The sequence below is a fragment of the Heliangelus exortis genome, chromosome 2, assembly GCF_036169615.1.
Source record: "Heliangelus exortis chromosome 2, bHelExo1.hap1, whole genome shotgun sequence".
Classification (NCBI taxonomy): Eukaryota; Metazoa; Chordata; class Aves; order Apodiformes; family Trochilidae; genus Heliangelus; species Heliangelus exortis.
In genome coordinates this window covers 55,908,351-55,928,003 of record NC_092423.1, presented here as the reverse complement: position 1 = coordinate 55,928,003, position 19,653 = coordinate 55,908,351, and the positions used below count along the sequence as shown (strand labels likewise).

Sequence of the window (19,653 nt, the reverse complement as noted above, 5' to 3'; positions counted from 1 at the left end):
CGTCAGTGACAGCTCGAGGGGATAGACATGGAGTCTTTTAGTGCCCTTTGTCTAAGTTAGCTCTCTTTAGCCTGGCCGGGGGTTTCCCTTCCGACCCCCTCTCGGCGGAGCCCAATCCTGGGCTGGGGGCCGAGGTCGTCGTCCCCCGGCTTCAAGGCTGAGGTGGCGGCAGGCGGAGGGGCGCGCGCCTTGTGGGGAGAGGGAGAACGTGGGAGCCCCGGTGGTTTCCTTCTCCTCCCCATTCTTGCCGGCTTCATGCGGCGGCAGCTGCTCTAGGAACGGTCCGATTGTAGAGGACCGGGGAGGTATACGTGTGTCCAGCAGGCGCCGGACAAAGTCTGGGAGCGCCCCGTGGAGAAGCCCGGGTACTCCGGTGGGGAGAGAGGTACAAAGCTGTGCCCTGCAGAGACAGGCTCCCGGGAGGCTCGGGCAGGTCGGCTCAAGGCTCGGGTGATCCTGGCCTCCCGGAAGCTGGCTCTCGGCGGGGCGAGCCGGGCGGGGAGGCTGAGCACGTCCTGGGCCACTCGCCCGCACCCTTATACCTCTGGAAACCCGTCCCTCGGACTCCCGCTCCTGGCTTTGGTGGGCTTGCGGTTCAGAGAGGGACCTTAAGAGGGCTAGGGGTTCAAATCAGTCTGGACGTGGCGCCCGTGAACTTCCTAATCGTTAAGGGCACCGTGCGATCCTGATCTTCCAGCGCACCGCAAGAAAGTTTATAGGAAGCTGGAAATTTTGGAGCTTGCATCTACTGTCGCCAAGCACGAGTATACAGAACGTTCTTTAAAACTAAAGTATCCAGGGAGGTGTGAAGGAGAGTAAGGGGCAGAGTCGACCCTGTGCATGATTGGATAAAGATGAAGAACTTGGTGTGCTGTGGCATCACGTGTGTGTATTTGACATCAGGTATTCATAGAGATTCAGAAATTGCTAGTAGCAAACAAAAGAAAAGCAGTATCTCCATAGATGCAGCAGGAATGGGATAATTAACTTGTATGTTACTAAAGATAATTTTTTCTAACTTATGAAGCACTATCCTTATTTTATTGGAAATACAGAAGTTTTTTTGTTTTGTTTTTCTTTTTAACTGTGGAGCCGTAAGTTCAGATTTTTAGTCTTTCTAATAAAATACCGGTTTGAAAAAGGTTGTAATATTGTTGCACATTAGGTTCATCTTTGTTTAAGTCTGTCAATGGCAGTTTGAGCTAATACGAGTTTAGTGTAATTTTAACTTCTAAATTGGGATTTCCTCATCGGTAGAGTAATCTTTTTTTTTTTTTTTTTAGGGGTTGGCACATTCAGATTCTTTATGCTATTTATAAAAATTAAAAGGTCGTTCTTTGTTTGTCCCCAGTGTCTATATCAAATTGAGAGTCCGGGGAATGTTTATTTGTGGTAACAATAAAGCAGCTTCAGAAGGGTAAGTATTACTTGTACATAGTGTACTATAACTACTCTCACTTTAGATAATTAAAATGTGAATATTTAAGATGTACCGAGGCTTTCAGGGAGCATGTTTCCAGTCTTTTACGAGATACAATGCAAAAGTTTTATTCAACGTGTTGAGTGTTCTTAACTTTAAGAGACAGTGTTTTATCAGGTACTGTCTTTAAAGTTATTACAGAAAAAATGTTACATTTCATGTTATAGAGTTTCTTTTACTCTGTCCTACATGAGGAAAGAAACAATTGAAGTTAAACAACCTGTGGAGAAATCTAGGATGGTAACATGTTCCATGAGATGCTAACAGATATTTTTGTCTGGAAAAATTCAAGATTCTAATTTAGGACAAATTTAGGGAAATTTTTTTTAAAGAGTTTTTAAAAATATGTAATTTCACCCTGAAAAGTGATGTTGAAAATCTGCACTCTCAAAAGTTCATAAATTGTCTTTGCTCAGTGTAAAATAAAGTAAACCTTTACTGTGAAAATGTAGGCCAGAGAGTTGAAATTCAAGCCAGATTTTTTTTTCTTGCTGTAATTTTTCCTCTCTTGCTAGAATTGATGTTCAGTTGGAGTGTGATGGGTTTATTGAAGATATGCATTCAGATTTTTGTTTGTTCTGTATCATAGCAACAGTCATAGGTGGAATATCCTGCACCTCTGCTTATCTACAAATAAACTTTTGCTTAGGGAGAAGGGAATTGTGCATTATTGAATGCACTAACTGTGAGTGCAAGCTAACTGCCATTTTAGAAGCAGCTCATGTCAGAATAATCTGCATCTAGTGCACTCGCACCAATGTTCCCAGAAAAGTTGGTGCACTCTGAAATTCCTCTCAAGTCATATATTCACAGGAAGATTCAGCTTTTTCAGCTGTAAATATCATGAATACGTTTCAGTAAGTTTGCAGCTATAATGTTAAAATCGAACAATTTTAGATGACAGTACTATATTCATGTTGCTGAGCAGTACAAGTTATTTTCAAAAATGATTGCAAAACTGAAAGGAGGTATGCTTATTTAATGTTTGCTTTACATTGGTATTGGAGCAAAAGGGTGTGGGAAAACTCTAGTGTTGACTGTAATCTGAAAACTCTGTAAGCCTACAGTTAGTGCTTATAAGTGTATTTTAGCAGACTTGAGTAGTATCTATGAACTTAAGTGGGAATAAAGTTTTCCCTAGCACTGATGCTGAAAATCTTGGGAAGAAGAGCTGACCCTTGCTAAGCAAGTAAGTTTTCTGAGTCAAATAGGTCATCTACCAGAACTACCTATCCAAAGAAAATGTTATAGTCAGAATATGTATTCTAAATAAAAATATAAAGTATTGCTAGTAAACTTAGAGGCAACTCTTAAGAAGACTGAAAAGTATAATTTGCATGTAGTATTGACAAATTAAGTTTCTTTTAATTTTTTTTTTTTAATGGAAGTCTTAAATATATAGCTAGTTATTTAACCACAGGCTTGTAAATTGTTTATCTTTCAAAAAAATATGGGAGAGAAGATGTCTGTTACGTTCCTGATTTGTTCAGAAAAAATTGTAAACAAAATCCTTCCAGATTTATGTGGGTCACACCCTTATTTTAGGAAACTTGTCTCCCTGGCTGATGCCTGCATATGGGTATTTTCAGTAATTTTGCATGTGCTCAGTTTGTGAAAGACTGTTATCTTGTAATGATATAATGTAGCCTATGCTTCCTTTCTAATACTAAAATCAGTGCTATTTTCAAGGTGAGAAGGCCATTTGGATATCTAGATAGGTACTGTTCATACTCTGAACGCTGTGGGTAAAAATAACAATGTAACAATGTGAGTGGTTCAGCACAGTAATGTCATTTGCTTGAAAATATGTTGTAGTACTTCCAAAGCCTGATGATTTGGATAGTTACAATTTCATTAATAAATGAGGTAAAACTGGTGCCTTAATGTGTGCAAATAAAGGTTTTCTTGGTATACAGTTGCAGAACTTTTTCAGAGTTCCCTGGTAGTTTTATTTATTTTTTTTAATATATATATGCATATGGTGCCTGCTTAAGTGATATTGTATGTGCAGTTTGCAAGCAAAGAAATACAGATAGCAGTCCACATCCTGGGCTTTCTAAAATGTGAACCGAAAAGAAATATTTGCAAGAGGATATTATCTCTTTATGCTTTTAATTTATTTTTTTGATCGAGAACTAGGCCTATTTCTCTTATCAGTTTGTGTTGTATTTGGCTGCAGCAAAAATAGTATGGGATAGCTATTGAACTGTGTAATTGTTATGTGGCAGTGTTTTTCCAGTATGGAGTATGGGTTGCTTTTGTGTGTGTGGATTTAGCTGAAGAACCTGTGGCTACTTTAGAATTTTAAGAGTAAAAAAAGGTGTGTCCACAAAACAAGTTTGGGTGGAATAGTCAGTGCACTTCAAATTCACACCCTAAATTATTTTGCCTGTAGAGGCAAGTCGTAAGCGTTCCAGGCAAGTGTTACTTTTTCTGCCAGATTTATCCAGCATAACAAAAAGCTAACTTCTAAGAGATGCAGCAGTGGTTATTTGAAATGTGTGTCATAGTCATGTAACTCACTAAGTGTCTGTGAATGAGTGCAAAGGGAGAAATTTGGAGGTATGAATTTAAACAACTCAAAGGTGAAGTTCAAGTTTTATGCATAAAACTTTGTTCAGACAAATAACTGGGCTTCGTCATATGTAAGAAATGTGGGATGTGACTTATTAAAAATATGGTCAAAATCAGGCTTGAAACCTCTTGTTACTGTTCTGCTGTTTGGATTTTTTTAATGTTTTATTTGTTTTTTGATCCAAATAATCTCACTCATGCATACATATGTAGTTTAAAAGTATTAATACATGCAGATAGCCAAGTAAAAAGTAAATAGTTGCATTATTCTGTGCAGTGTTTTGCTGATGTTGCCCAAACTGAACTGTTAATCTGATTTCAGATAGTGCCAGTTTTGATTTGATCTTTAATATAAAATGGTTATGATCTCCCTGTTCTCTGTATTCCCCTTTCTCCACCCAAGTGGATGAGTACTTGCACTTATTTTTATTTCTAAAACAGTATTTTCCTAGAAGTATCTAATGTTGAAGTTCTGGAAGAAAGCAGTAGTACAGGGACTAAAGGTAATCAATCATTCTTTGAAATGGTCACTTTTACTTCTTACACAGTATGCACATCACAAAGATGTAGGGATACAGAGGAAGAACTTAATTTTTGAAAGGAAGAATTCCTTTGAAAGTTGCAGACTGGCATATATAGACCGAACACTCCAGTAAGGATTTATATATTTCTTTTAAGGGCTTTTGGAAAACATATTACACTAATTCTTTTTTTTTTTTTTTTTTTTTTTTTTTTTTTTTTTTTTTCTGTTGTTGTTCTACTCTTATATTTGTTTAGGGAAATTTATTTACAGTCTAATTATTTATGTTGAAATCTTATTTTGTTATTAGCAGACATTAACTGTTTATTTTTCTCTACTCAAGAGAATGAAACTGATAAGTACCCATATAGTTGTTTCTTGATGACTAAGTGTTCTAAATGAAGGACTCCCACAAAATGAGAATGTCAAAACAAAGTCAGTGAACTATTGGGAAAAAATCATCAAATTGATGCCCTCTCTTCTTTGTGGTTGGTTGGTAAAAAATATGAAATCTGAGCATTCTGTCTAGAACAGGTTTGTTGAATCTTACTCAGGTACTTCATGTGTGGTCAACCTATAGCTAGTTAAACTTTTAAAATGGTTGGGGGATTCCATCAAGATCAGGTGAGTGCTCTTTTTTTTTTTTCTTTTTTCTTTACATTTTTAAATCAGATTGAGTAAAATTATTTTAGATATTAAGAACCACAGGTAATTTCTACTACAGTTTCTGAAGTACTTCTGGAAGGTCTGAGTTACTTACAAACTCTTGAGTTGTAGTTTTTAGCATGCTGGCAGTTAGGGTAAGGGATGTTGAGTATCTTGTAGCTTGGATAGTTGTCTGAGAACAACAAAAATTCCAACAAGACATAAAACCAACAAGAAGAATTAAGGTTCCTTGTTCAGGAACAAAAAGGAAGTGAAGGAACATTTTCTTTAAGCTGCTTGACTCTTCATTCTTCCCTCTCTTTGCTCCTTGTCCTTGGTAAAGAGTTGGAGTTTCTAGTGTCTGTTTTGTCAGTTTTTTTTGGTGGCAGACACTCCTGAAAAGACTGTTCAAGCAACAGTGTTTATCTATGTGAATGAACTGTCAGGGGAGAAAGGAAGAAATAATACTGTGAGAGGAAAATTATTTTTATTTATTTAAGAAATCAAACAGGGAGCATAATTGAAGGAAAATGAGTTCTCTGAGCCCTAGAGTTGACTTGTTTCCCACCTGTCTTGTGTGTCAGTAACTGAACTGCTTTGGTTTACTGTGTGGTGTGAGCATTTCAAAGAATGCTCACAGTGTGTTAGAGTTTCAGTGTGAATTGAGCACATCCAGAACTTGACCTGTAGGCTTAGACATTTAGCACTCTTATAAGAAGTGAATGTTTAAGACTGTTGTTTACAGTGTTTTTAGGTGGTAACAATGTGGCTGGATGCTCACTTTTCTTCAGTTAAAAGCTGCAATGTATTTTCACCCAGTGGACTTCCTCCCTTCTGCCAGTATAGGGCTGCAGAAATGCTCATGCTGTCTGGAGGGAAATGGCGGCACAGGTGTAGGAACAGATGACAGGTTACAGTGCTTCTTTTTGTAGCAATGCTAGTGTAAAGTAGGAATGATGTCCAAAAATCAAAGCTCACTAGTTCTCCATACAGCTTTTGTCTGTTATGTTTGGGCAATAATGGGAAACCATTTGGACAGATTCATTTAACTGTTGAAAATGGACTAGAAACAATAACTGATGAAGAAAGGTAGATGTGATCAACGCAAGCAGAAGTCAGGAGTGAGGAGACTGGGACTGGTACCCAGTCTGGAAATCAACTGAAGATTAAAGTTCCTAATATTTAAGATAGCATTCCCTTGAAATATCTAGGGGTACAATGCAGGATTGTGAGCAGTGAGTCTTCTGAATTGTGGTTAGCTGCAAGGGCATTGCTTGGGTAGGTGTCAGCTTCTATCTGTTGGTACATCAATGTCTGCAGTCCTAAGGGCTGTTTCTCCTTAGCAATTGTTTTTGGTTTTCATTACTTCCTTATTTAATTTGTTATAAAATATGAGTTCACACTTGAGCTTTTCATAAAGCCAGGGCACTTGCACTACTTGATGAATCCACATATAACATGGTTATCTGTAAGCCATGTCATATTTTATTTATGCTTACCATTTGCATTGGAAGTTACTGTAGAGGATGTATGCAAAAGGATGCGTTAGTCTTGTTATCCCAGGAAAGATAAAAATTCAGCCATTTGGAGGAAATTCTGATTACACTGGTTAGCTCAGATACAAGGTATTACCTATGTTATAATAATTTAGTAAATACCCAATTAGTTTTAGTTTGGGGAATAATACTGCAAATAAAAATGTAGTCATTAGAGTTAATAATTTAATTTGGTAGCAGTGCTGCTACATTTGAGTAGCTTGGTTGAATTAAGTATGTCATGAAACTGTACTCATAGGTTGCTGGTAGCCATTCCTACAGCTGTAAGATAAAATGGTGTATACAGTCATTTTGTTATGGACATCATGATAAAGGTTGCATGTGATGATCAAGTGTGAATTTGCCAGAAAAAACCATGATTTTACTATTTTAATTGCTTTTTTTAGCCACTTCTGTAAGAAGCTGACATTCTGACTCAAAAGATAGAGAGAGACATCTCGGTAATCTTTAATATCCAGAAGTATCAAGTGGGAGCTATTGGCTTAAGGAGCTGATAGCATAGTAGTGGGAAGGAGTGTGTGAGCTAATTAGGTGATGGAGTTGTTACAGGAGGCTAACATAACAAATGTTTCTACTGATCAAGGCAGTGAATACACACCAAACTGAAGAGTTCAGTCTGATTAAGCTCTTAAACATTTTAATTCACAAGTTGTTACTCCTTTAGTAAGAGTGTTTACCTGCAGCTGATTGAAATAACAATAATTTTAGAATGCAGTGGTGATGTTTTGATTGTCTGAACTATTGAACTAGGTTTTAAAAGACAAGCAAATACCATAGCAGAATTTTTTGAGATGTCATTGTTCTTGGTTTTGAGATGGTGGGCCCAGATCAGAGTTGTATTGACTCATAGAATAGTTTAAGTTGGTAGATACATCTAGAGTTATCTGGTGCAGTCTCACCCTCTGGCAAGGCCAGCACTAAAATTGGCTTCTACAGGCCACTTTTTAAATGTTTAAAATAGTGGAAATTCTAGTACCTATAATGCATACCTATGCTAGATTGCACTCACTGTGAAGAATTTTCTCTCTATATTGAAATGACATCCCTTGCTGAGTCCTGTCTGGTTTCTCTTTTACTTCCATTTAGCAAAGATAAGCATGTCTCAGCAAAAGGACTAGAATAGTACTCAGCTTCTATGATTGGCTGGGTTTAGCTCTGATTTGTGTAAGAAAGCATGTTGTTCAGGGAATTAGTTCTTTTCTGTATTGGTTTAAATTTTTGAAGTGACTTGTCCAGTTTTGATAAGGCCTGAAACAGGCAAAAAAAATGAGACATGTTTTAGAGAGTCTATGTGAGTTTGGGAGACTACATGTATATTCTTGAATGATTTTGTTAAGAATAAATAGCATATGCCTTGAAATCTTGTACTTATAATAAGAAAAGGAAATAACCATTGATATGAATATATACAGTTGTGAGTAGCTGTAGTGGGATGTATGAGGCACAACTGAATTGAACAAACCTATGCTATCTTTTTGGCAACTAAGGTAGACAAGTTATAAATGCTTACTACTGGGTATTTTGCTACTCATTACATCTTTGCAGACCAATCTTCAGTTGCTCTAGAAAGAGCAGGAAACATGCTTTTCAAAAGCTACTCGTGCAGGATTGTTTGTCATGTTAAATGATAGTGCGAAGCCTTGTAAGGAAAAAAATTGCACAATGCAAATAATATGTTTTACAGGTAAGTGGTCTAGTCTAAGGCCAGCAGATGATATTTTATAACAGTTTGCTGACACTGACAGGGAGGGAGGGGCTTTGATCCTCATTGCATGATTCCTCTTCTTTCCTGACAATTTGTGTGGTTATCAGTCCAACATTAGTGATTTTGGCTTTTTGTTCCAATTAGGAAACTGCTTCTTTTGAGTGCAGAAAGGTGATTTGGTGTAAGTTATCACCTTAATCAACTTTATCGTATTTGGCATGTAAATTCTGTCTGTAGCACTGAAGCAGACAGACAATAAAAAGAGGGGAATGTATGCCATTTTAAGATCTTAATTCCTTTCCCAGTCCTATTTGAGAAGTACATTAGGATGGTCCTCAGCTTCTAAAAGCAAACAGTTAAGTGCATGTGCTGCAAACAGTTAAGTGGTTTTGGTTAAGCTGAAATGTTGTTTTTCAGAGTTAAATTCTGTTAGGTGACTGTTACTCCTACACTGGTAGCCATTGATTAAATCAAGGAGAAGAGAGTGCACTGGCCTTGAATTTGACAACTCTGTTCCAGTGGAGGCAAAAGTTTTAAGTTGCTGGAACATTAAAAAACCCCACAATCTTTTGAAGGAATTCTACTAACTGAAATGTATTTTAGTGTTGCAAATCGTAATTGCAAGTAAGTAACTATCACAATAATAGCAGCTTAATTATGATGAGACTCCTCATAATAAAAGCATGCCCATTTATAGCAGAAGACCTGCTGCCATATTACCTGGAAATTCTGCAGCTGTCATCAGTTTTTGTTGGTGCAAGCGCTGAAGGCAAAATTTCTTGAATGTCATTATCTGCACTGCAATTGAAACACAGGCCTTTAGTTCTACTTGCAAGCCAAAGTTTTTCTGTCAACTTGAGGGGGAAGAAGAGAAAGTATTCTGAGACTGGGGCATTTGCTTTCACACAGTTTTTCCAAACTCTTCACTGTGATGTTATGACACTGGTACACTTGAGACTGCTGATGCTTCTCCTCCTCATATCAAGCTTTTAAAAATGAATAGTTTCCTATTTGACAATAGCTTGTATAACAGCTTCCATCACTTCAGTAAACAAGAACTTTCAGAAGAAAATCATTGGAGTTATCATGAGTGCTTCATTAAGCTGTTGGCATTTTTCTGCCTAAAGAGTGCCGCAGCTGGCATGGATGGATTAGTAAATTTTTCCTGTTTCTGGTTGTTATCTACATTTTTTTTATTAGTATTGTTATTACTATTTTTCTGTCTTGGTAAAAATGTCAGAGAGGCTACCTGGCTTGACAGGCACATCTGTTGAAGCCTAAACTGTTGCCATCTCTAATTTCACTTCTCTGCCTCTTGTTCATAGGCTGGTCTTGCCTTCTCTTCACTTGTGTTGATTCAAGAAATGATGTGGCTGCTGAACAAACCAGCTTGTGGAGCTGATTTTGTTGAAAAATTGTATTTAAAACCTAAGTATGTTTATATTCTGGGCTTTTCAGACAGACTATTTTTTTTCCTGACCTAGTTTGATTAACAGTCATAAGCACTTAAGCTGTCACAGTTGAGAAGGCTGAGTAGAGGTGGAAGTGTCCAGGAGCCACTGATACAGCAGACCAATGGTGTCTTTTCCAAGGAAAACTGACACCAAATAGCATTTGAAGAAGGTAGTTGAACTGTTGGTAGCATTTGATGCAAGTTCTCTCTAATGTTAAAAGTTCTTCAATGATACAGAACTTCAGCATATGGAATAACAATATGATGTAAATTTTAAAGCATAGATAAGTATTTTTAGGTATTTCTTGATTACAAAGAGGTTAAAATGTAAATTTAAATTTAAATTTCAACAATAGTGGCAAAAAACACACTACACTACTACATCTATTTGACCGTGACTAATATTTTAAAAGAGTAAATTTGCTGTAGTTGGTTTTTGCAGTAAAATATTAATGTATTATAATAATCTTTTTTATGTTGTATTTCAGAACTATAGATTTTTGTTAGGCTGTCAGGTGCCTAACAATTTGACAGTGGCCTTGGGAATATTTTTTTTCCCATGGAAATAAGCTTGTGTTATTCTACATAGATAAGTCTGAAGGAAAACCATGTTTTGTTTTGCTTTAGAAAATACAGAAAGTAGAGTAGCAAGCAACTACAGAATTTCTGGGCTTGTTTGTTTGGGTTTTTTTTTTTTTTTTTTTTTTCAGTTTTTCTGAGTAATATTGCTTCTTGACCATATAAATGATGAGGACAGATCTGGCAGATTATAGTATTAATTTATAATTAACTTTCAAGTCAGTTATTTTGAAGTCTGTCAATATGTATATGTTTTACTCATAGTTTATTTTCAAGTGCATGGTAATTGCAGTGAGTCTTCCTGGAACTGCTTACCTGGAAAGGTTTAGGATACCTTCGTAGACAGTATTGTCTTATTTTGCATTTAGTGTGCATGAAGTAAAATACTGAAAGTAAGTTTTCTAAAGTAATAAACAATTTCCTAAGTAATAACATTTAGTTTAACATAGCTGAAAATACTTGTAACATCAAATATAATTTGAAGTTTTTTTATTTTGTTATGGTTTTGGAAAGTTAACAACTAGATGTTAACAACTTTCAATGTATTGATTTTTAATACTTGAAATATATTATCTTTTTTGGGGTTTTTCTCTAGTAAGTATTGAGGGTTTTGCAGGCTTGTGGAAAATTCTTCTTAATCCCTTCTGTTGCTAGAATTCTGCATTTTCAGTTGAACATGGAAGTTCTCCTAAGTTCTGCTGCTGAAGCAAAAATTTTTTTTTAGTTTGTGGAAAAGCATAGAAAGGTGTGGTGGTTGCATTTTGGTTGTTGGTTTTTGTTTTGTTTTGTTTTTTTAAACTAAACCCCAGATTTTGTAGATGCTTGGGGAATTATTAAATGATTATTGCAGATTGAGTTTAATAATTTCTCCATTAGTTAGATTGCGTATGCTCTGGCTGATACGTTTATGCTGTCTGAATCAGGTAACAGCTTACATTTAAAGAGCATGCCAGCCACTCCAGAGAACTGATGTATGAAATCAGGGCCTGTTGATAGTGTGATTGCATGTACTAATTTTTCTTCACTGTTGGTCTGAATTTGTAACGATTCCTTCCTGCTTTATAGTTGTGCACAGGAAGCCAGAGTAATTGATGAGATCATCAAACTGAACTACATTTCAGAAAGCAAACAAACACAAAAGTGAGCTTTCGTTTATGATCAGTCAGTTTAATCCCCTCTTATCATGCATCCTTTTGAGAAGAGTGGCTGCAGCCCAGTGGCAGTGTTGGAGTGAGAATTAAGAGTCAGGAAGGGTAGCGTGATTTTAAGGTGTCATAACTACTCAAGAAATTACTTGGGTGAGTACTTTCATGGTGTAGTACTGAATCTAAGTAAGTGCCTGGTGTCTGAAGTGGTAGTTTGCAAAGCCATCTCAGATATATGCTTTGAGCTTCCCAGTGCATCCAGTCTAGAGAACTTAATGGAAGCATATCACTGTTCATGGGGCTGTGGATTTGTTAATGTAAGGTAGAAGAAGTTGAGAAGCAGTATGCTGTAGTTCAGTTGAGCAGGCCTGTGCAGTTAAATACTTTCCTTTAGAGCTTGAGGTTCTGAGAAGCTCACGTGGAAGTATTCTCATTTGGCTTTATGAAGGGTAGAACAAGTACTTCCCCCTACCCTGTCCCTGCCCTATCTGATTTATTTTATTCCTTCTTTCCTCTTTCATAAAGCTAAGCAACAAACATGACTTTTTTTTTTTTTTTTTTTTTTTTTTTTTTTTTTCAGTTTGCATCAGGCTGCATTTGAAGTTCCTCTGTTGGGGTTTACATTATCCCCTATTTTAACCACCCCTCCCAACCACACTTAAACTATTGTTTAAGAGTGTTCTTCAGTTCACTGTTTTATCAGTGTATACATATATTTAAATTACATGCATAACCTTTTGAATGTAGATTAAGTCACAGAATAGAACTGAGAAATTATACTGTACACAGTATGTTTTAATAAATCCAAACAAATCCTGAGTAGAGGGAAGATAATATAATATTGTTACAGTTTAAAATATTGTATAATGTTAAGCACAATTACAAACTAATAGTATTCTTTTCAAAGGGCAGACCCTCATTTTTCTCCCATGTTTTCCAATTTGAAAATTTGCATTACTTTTTTTTTTTTTTCTCTTGAAATTTCATAGCGTAGCCAGAGAAGCTTAAATATAGTCCTTTGACAGCAGTGTGACTGTTTGAATAGATTGTCTAATTTAGGTAATTATCTCTATGCTTGTCTGTGACTGATGCATATTGACAAAATGATTGGAGGAAAATAGGATCTTGTATTTAAATAAGGCTATTTCTATGTTCTATAGGCAAAACAGGAGCAATTTGTGCTGAATTTTTTCTGCTCTTCTTTGTATTTCATTGTGAATTCTAAATGTTTTGTACATGCTTTGGCTGCTGAAATTATTGGCTGATATAGGCATTTAGGCATGAAGTGTCTTTAAACATTGTAAAGACTGCAGATCTTTTATTTAGCATCAATATGAAATGCTTGGCAGAGTTTATTCAAAATGCAAATATATGTGCTCTGGGAAGCTACCATTTTTTTGTTTTATATTTGCAGCTATGCAAACATGAGTAGAAATTGAAAATAATAGCTTTGTGCTTGTTTTTCTTGTGAGATTGCTTTAAAATCAGTGTTTAGGTGGGTTCAGTATATGTAATTTCTTAATTAGATAGTTCAGTCAAAACCTTTCCTGTATTTGATGGTGGTTTCTTTAGAATTATATTGATCCTCTCATTTGTACAACTATGTAATGCCTAGTCCAGTAGGTATACTGTGGAATCTCTATAGTTCAGAGAATTAGATAGCAGTAAATTGCAAGTACTGGAAAAAATATGGATTGTAAGATAGTTGGAGAGCAGAGTGTAGAAATGCTCAGTGTGAGGTCAATACAGTTCTGCGGTGCTGTGGTCCAGCTGGGCTGGTTGGGTTAGGTGCAGCTTTGAACCCAAGGTATTAAGCCCTTTGTGTTTGCAGAATCACAGAATCCTCTGGCTTGGAAGAGACCTCTGAGATCAAGTCCAACCCTTGATCCACTACCACTGTGGTTACCAGACCATGGCACTGAGTGCCACATCAGTCTCTTCTTAAAAACCCTCCAGGGAGAGAGAATCTACCACCTCCCTGGGCAGCCCATTCCAATGCCTGATCACCCTCTCTGTAAAGAATTTTTTCCTAATATCTAAACTAAACCCCCCCTGGCAGAGCTTGGGACCATGAGTGTGGTCTCCATGTTTAAGTGTGGCACATGCAGCTCCTTGCTTGCTGTGGCATCTGAGGATCATTGCCCAGTCTGCAATGAGATGGTCTGTCTGTCTATGGCTGTAACAGGTTGACAGTAGAATTCTATGGGATATCTCGCAGCAAAGAAGGTGCAGGCAGTTATGGCAAGGTTTCCTTCCTCGGTGTGATAGCAGGAAATATTCTGCATGGAAGTCAATCTGCACTTTGGTAGACTAGCTTTCTTGAGAAACAGTGTAGCTGCTTTAGCGTCACGCCTTTTGTATCATATGTTTGGATGTGAGATAATATGCCAATGAATAACTGAGTTCACTGCCGCATAGTTTCTTTCCTTTGGATAGAAATTCTCAGGACTGGGTTCTTCAGCAGTTAACTTCTGTAAAACAAAGAGAAAAGGATTCTAAAACAACAGAAACAACTAGCAAGATTCAAAAGGGGGGGGGGGGGGGAATGGGGACAGAGAAGAGGAACATAGCCTGAGGGCTTTCAGAGTCCTTGCACTAAGATAGTCCAGTGTCATGTTTTTATTCATTAAATGGAAACTCTTTAACAGTATGCTGTCTTCTTCAGGCCCATCTGTCTAAGTTTATCCTAGCTTGTGCCAACAGTGCTGCAGAAAGGAGTATTCTGAAATTCTATATGAAAAGTTGACCAGTTCTTCAAATTGATCTTAAAATTCACCTAGCTGCAAATTCCATGCAACATAAGTTAATTAAAATTTAGAGGCTATTGTCTTGTTTAGCAAAGTGAAAGCTGTAGTTAGTGACAGCTCAGAGTACTTCTGGATGTGAACAACAGAAATGGTAGAAGAAAGTGATTTGGGAAAGGTTTTTCTTACACATAGGTACTAGTGCAAGTGGACAAATAGTGGGCTCGAGACAGTATCTACAGTCCTGGAAATGGAACTTAAATTGATGCTTTCCTGAAGTCTTCTAATTCCTTAAATTACTTTTCCTCTCAAGGATGAAAATAGTGTCCAGTCTAGGAGTTCATCTTTGTTTAATTTTTGCTACCCCAGCCCTTACCTAGCATGGGATTGTCTTTGTGAAATCTTCTTAACCCAGTTTCTCAGATTTAGTTTCTTAAATGTATAGTTTGTGAGGCAACAGTAGACATTCTAACTGACATTAGAAATTGTCAGTGGCATTTGACTGTAGTTGTACTGTGAACATGATAGATCAATTTTTCTGTAGGAACTAACTCTCTCTACTATGAAGATACTCTGCCCTGCCACCCACTTTGTTTTGCTTTGGTTTTTTCCCCTCAATATTTTTCTGTCGAGATAAGGGGCAGAAAATCAATTATTTCTTACCATAATACATGTGTTAACGGTGCTGTAATTCTACTTCAGTGATGCTCAACTGTCTAGAAACATACAAATATAGCTCACTTGGTTTGGAAAACTGCTGATCAAAATCAGAATTGATTAATAATTTTTCAGGGATTTTCAAAATTTTACAAACCTGCATTCAGGACACTTTTCTATAACCTATACACACATATGCTTCGTCAGTGCTTTTTCTCTTTATATGCACTTGCCATTTAAGAGGCTATTTCTAATTTGTTTATATGTTTGATTTAATGCATTAAGTTTCTTGCTGCACATGAACCCTATTACTTTGTCTAGAAGAACTTTTTCGTGCTATAGCTTGTCATGAACAACAGTGCATTGTTTGCTTTGAACATAAAATTGTTGCAATTCAAGCTGCCCCAGGTAGCAGCTTAAAACTACTCAAAGAGTAAACCCCATATTTTTCACATGAATGACCTGAGTGTGAGGAAGTTAGACTTTTTAAAAACACACACTTACCTACTTGTGTTTTTTCTCACCATTTTAATACAATGTATAAAAAATATGTTCATTAGTGAAGAACTGAAAATAATGGCTTTATTTATTCAGTGGTTATGTATTTCTCTCAGGTCTTAAAAAAAGTTCTTGTTTGTGGTGTATTCAGGTGTCTGTATTTCAGTTGAATGAAAGAAATATGGGAATTAATTTTTTTTGTTGTTTTGAATCTAATTATATTATTACCATATACATCTGTTTCTGAGCAGGGCTTATCTGGCAATGTAATTTTAAATATGTAAAAAATTCTTTAAGCCAGAGCAGTTTGTTATTCTCCAAGAAACTATAATAAGAGCTGAAGTTAATGCAGTATTAGACTAAGTAAACACAATCTGTTTTGGTTTTATGGGATATGCTGTTTCACTATTGTCAGCTGAGCTTTCATTTATCTTTTCAGTTCATTGGTACTTCTTCAATGTCTGTTGGTTGAACCTTAACTGAGGTAAGACAGGTGGATTCCACTTGCTGCCTTGAGGCATGGAAGGAGAGCAAATATGTGTGACTCTTTCTTCAAGATTTACATTCCCCTGCTGGTTCTCCATTCCCAAGACAATTCTCTCATTCTCCGAGACAAGAGGGCATGGTCTCAAGTTGTGCCAGGGGAAGTTTAGGTTAGATATTAGAAAGAATTTCTTTGTGGAGAGGGTGATCAGACATTGGAATGGGCTGCCCAGGGAAGTAGTGGATTCTCTGTCCCTGGATATGTTTAAAAAGAGACTGGATGTGGCACTCAGTGCCATGGTCTAGTAACTGCAGCGGTAGTGGATCAAGGGTTGGACTTGATGATCTCTGAGGTCCCTTCCAATCCATCCGATTCCATGATTCTATGATTCTCTTTCTCTGTCCAGTTGGGTGCTTCAGGCATTATATGAAACTTTTTTATGTGCTACGTTTTTTTCTTCAGAGGAGACTTCATAGAATGGTTTCAGTTAGAAGGGACCTTAAAGATCTAGTTCTACACCCCTGCATGGGCAAGTACACATCCAGGTTGCTCCAAGAGCCTTCATACGCAGCCTTTAACACTTCCAGAGATGGAGCATCCACAGCCTCCCTGGGTAACCTGTTACAGTATCTCACCACCTTCACACTAAATGTCTAATGTAAATATACCCTCTTCCAGCTTAAAAGCATTCTCCCCTTGTCCTGTCACCACACAGTCTTGTAAAAAGTCTGTCCCCATCTTTCCTGTAGGCCCCATTCAGGTACTGGAAGGCTGCTCTAAGGTGTTTCCAGACCCTTCTCAAACATGTATTTATGTATTTTTCAGCCTTTCAGTGTACAGTTGGTATTGTGAATGTTGTTTTGAGCTATTCAGTGAAATAATGTAGGTAGTTCTAGCACAACTGTTGAGAGGAAGCCATACATTCAATGTAGTGGTTTTGTTGCAGGTACTGTAAAAATTGTCACTGGCAGCATAATCACAGCAAATGTCCTTGATTTTGAAAAATCCTGAGAAGATTGTCATATTCTAGCTACACATCTGCATTATAATGTAAAAATACAACTTCACTGCTGATGGTCCTGTAACATAAACATGAGTGGTACTAGGATGGTGATCAGTAAAAGTGGAATCAGTGTCCACTGATTCCCAAGCTGGATGAGAGCCCTTGACATTGAAGACTGAGGTTAAAAAGTCATTAAGTACCTCAGCCTTCTCCAGCTGGACAGTTTGGGTTTTTCTTGAATATTGAAGAAAAGAGCAAGGTCTCTTATTCTGGCTGTTTCAAAACTACTTGTGTCTGAATTTGTAGAAGTTTCTGACACTTGAGCTAGCTGTGTAGGAGAACAGCCCTAAGGCAACATCTCTGCGCTTGAAATCAACTCCAGAAGCCTATTCTAGGAGTTGGTACCTTATTGAAGAGGACTGCCACTGAGAGAAGGGATAAGTCTGTCTGCCATGAACCGTCCAGAAGTTAATTTACTGGACTGCTTGCAAGGATTTCAATGTGTATCTTTTTAGTAGGAATCTTAATTTGTTCTGCTTCACCCCTTTAAATTGGCTAGTCATCATTTTGTATAGAGGCGTTAGAAGTGCCTAAAGCAAATGTGAACAGTCCCACTGATTTGTAATTAAAGTTACCTTTTTTTCTGGTGTCTATCCCTTACGTATATTTTCATTTTTTTGGTCATTGGATCAGGATGGTATTGCAAGTCTCTGATTGAAAGGAATTAGATATGAAAGGCATTAATGGAGTATCTCTATCATATCTGACTTCCTTTATAAGCAGTGGCATTTGGTACTATTAATATGACATTGTTGCTTGTAGGATAATCATGGGTCAAACCGGAAAAAAATCTGAGAAGGGACCAATTTGTTGGCGAAAGCGTGTGAAATCGGAGTATATGAGATTGAGGCAGCTTAAGAGGTTCCGGCGTGCAGATGAAGTAAAGGTATGTTGACTTTTGGTTCTGTTGTTTAAAAAATGATGCAAAAACTGATTTTCTTCTGAAGTATGAGGTATTTTACAGTTAACGCCTGCAATAAATTTCATTAAATACTTGAGTAAAATACTGAAAACTTGTCTAAACTCTATTACAAATGTATCAATGTATTCATCATTGAATTGGGCATGCTGTGTATCAGAAGAGCAAGTATGGCAACTTCTTCAGTCACATACTCATTCTAATTCCATTTGGAAATTAATATCATGCCAAAACTCTGAGTCTGTACACATGAGAAAATTATTTGAGTGAAAGAAATGGATAATGAACTGTACTGACCCTCATTGACAACAAAATTTGTATGTTTGAGGGCTTTTTTAATCCTGTCTGGATTTGTTTACTTATTAATTTAAGTGTTATAATGCCTTAACGTGCTAGTAGGTGAACTTGGAGTCTTTGATTTATTTGTAGTCTTTACGATTTTTATTAATTTCTAGAGTATGTTTAATTCCAATCGTCAGAAGATACTGGAAAGAACTGAAATCTTAAATCAAGAATGGAAACAGCGTAGGATACAACCTGTTCACATCATGACTTCTGTGAGCTCATTGCGCGGGACCAGGGAGGTTGGTTAACATGAGTTGTGGTAATTCCACTTACAAGGTCATTAGCATGTTTTTGTTTTATTACGGGGAAGTTGTCTGTTTCTGTTTTGGTTTTGTTTTGACATGACTTGGAAGCTAAGTATTTTTTGTATTGGTCTCATGATTTATCTATCATGTACTTCAATCATGTATAGGACTTTTGGAAAGCAATAAACTGTAGCAGTCTACCTACCTTTGAGCAACACATAAAAGTGAAACTTCTTTGTTTCTGGTAATACTTGAATCATACCTCAGCATCCTTTAATGAAACGGGTTTGGCTCGCTGATACTGGGAGTTCAGTCTTGCTCCTATTGGAATTGACCCCCAGTGGAACAAATTAATAGTTACTTTGGTTCTTACCAAGTTAAACCACAAGCTGTGAAGATACCCACTTGATAAAGTTGTCTTTTCATTAATTGAAGTAATATAACCACAGAAGCTCTTAAATGAGTTAGTTCAGTTGATGCTCTAGCAGACTAGACACTAAATTTGTGCAAAAAGATTCCATGATCATGATGCAATTTGAGCAACTTATTGGGCTTTCATTATGCTAGCTTGAACAGTGCTTAAGCCTACTCCAGCTTTCTCTATTCAGCCCAGGTTAATTCATTTTCTTTCTCAATTGCTCTTCAGGCTCTTCTCTAAACTAGACCCATTTGAAGATGTGTAAAACCTTTTCAGTAGGATGAGAATGATAAGACTTCATGAATAGATGAAAACAACCAAAGCAAAAACCTTTCCCTTAAAGGAAATCTGTCAGATCTTCCTAAAATTGTAGTGTGGTTTAGAGGTGCATTTGTGTGCGTTCAAGTTCAAATGCAAACATACTAGAAACTTTGCCCAAGTAGTTTCTTTTATGCATATTTGAATATGCAATTAGTTGTGTACAGCTCTATGTCTGTTATATGGCACTATAGGGTCAGAACTTCTGATAATAATTTACACATGTACACATGCAATTTTAACTTTTTTTTTATGGTTAGTAAAAGTTCATTCCTCACCATAACTTTGTTTTTTCTTATTTATTT

The 19,653-nt window shown here is 36.9% G+C and overlaps 1 protein-coding gene across 4 annotated transcripts in view; it reads left to right on the top strand.

Moving 5' to 3' along the window:
* The first annotated feature begins 1,279 nt into the window (after positions 1 to 1,279).
* EZH2 (enhancer of zeste 2 polycomb repressive complex 2 subunit) overlaps positions 1,280 to 19,653 on the top strand; it is a 46,964-nt gene continuing 28,590 nt past the window's right edge. For 2 of the 4 annotated variants that reach the window (XM_071736215.1, XM_071736214.1), the window contains exons 1-3: positions 1,280 to 1,417; positions 17,866 to 17,989; positions 18,478 to 18,579. In XM_071736215.1, the coding sequence (XP_071592316.1) occupies positions 1,380 to 1,417; positions 17,866 to 17,989; positions 18,478 to 18,579 (264 nt within the window). In that variant the 5' untranslated portion in view covers positions 1,280 to 1,379. Of the gene's footprint in view, positions 1,418 to 17,865; positions 17,990 to 18,477; positions 18,607 to 19,653 lie in introns of all 4 variants that reach the window. The other 2 variants (XM_071736213.1, XM_071736212.1) reach the window with 1 other exon arrangement.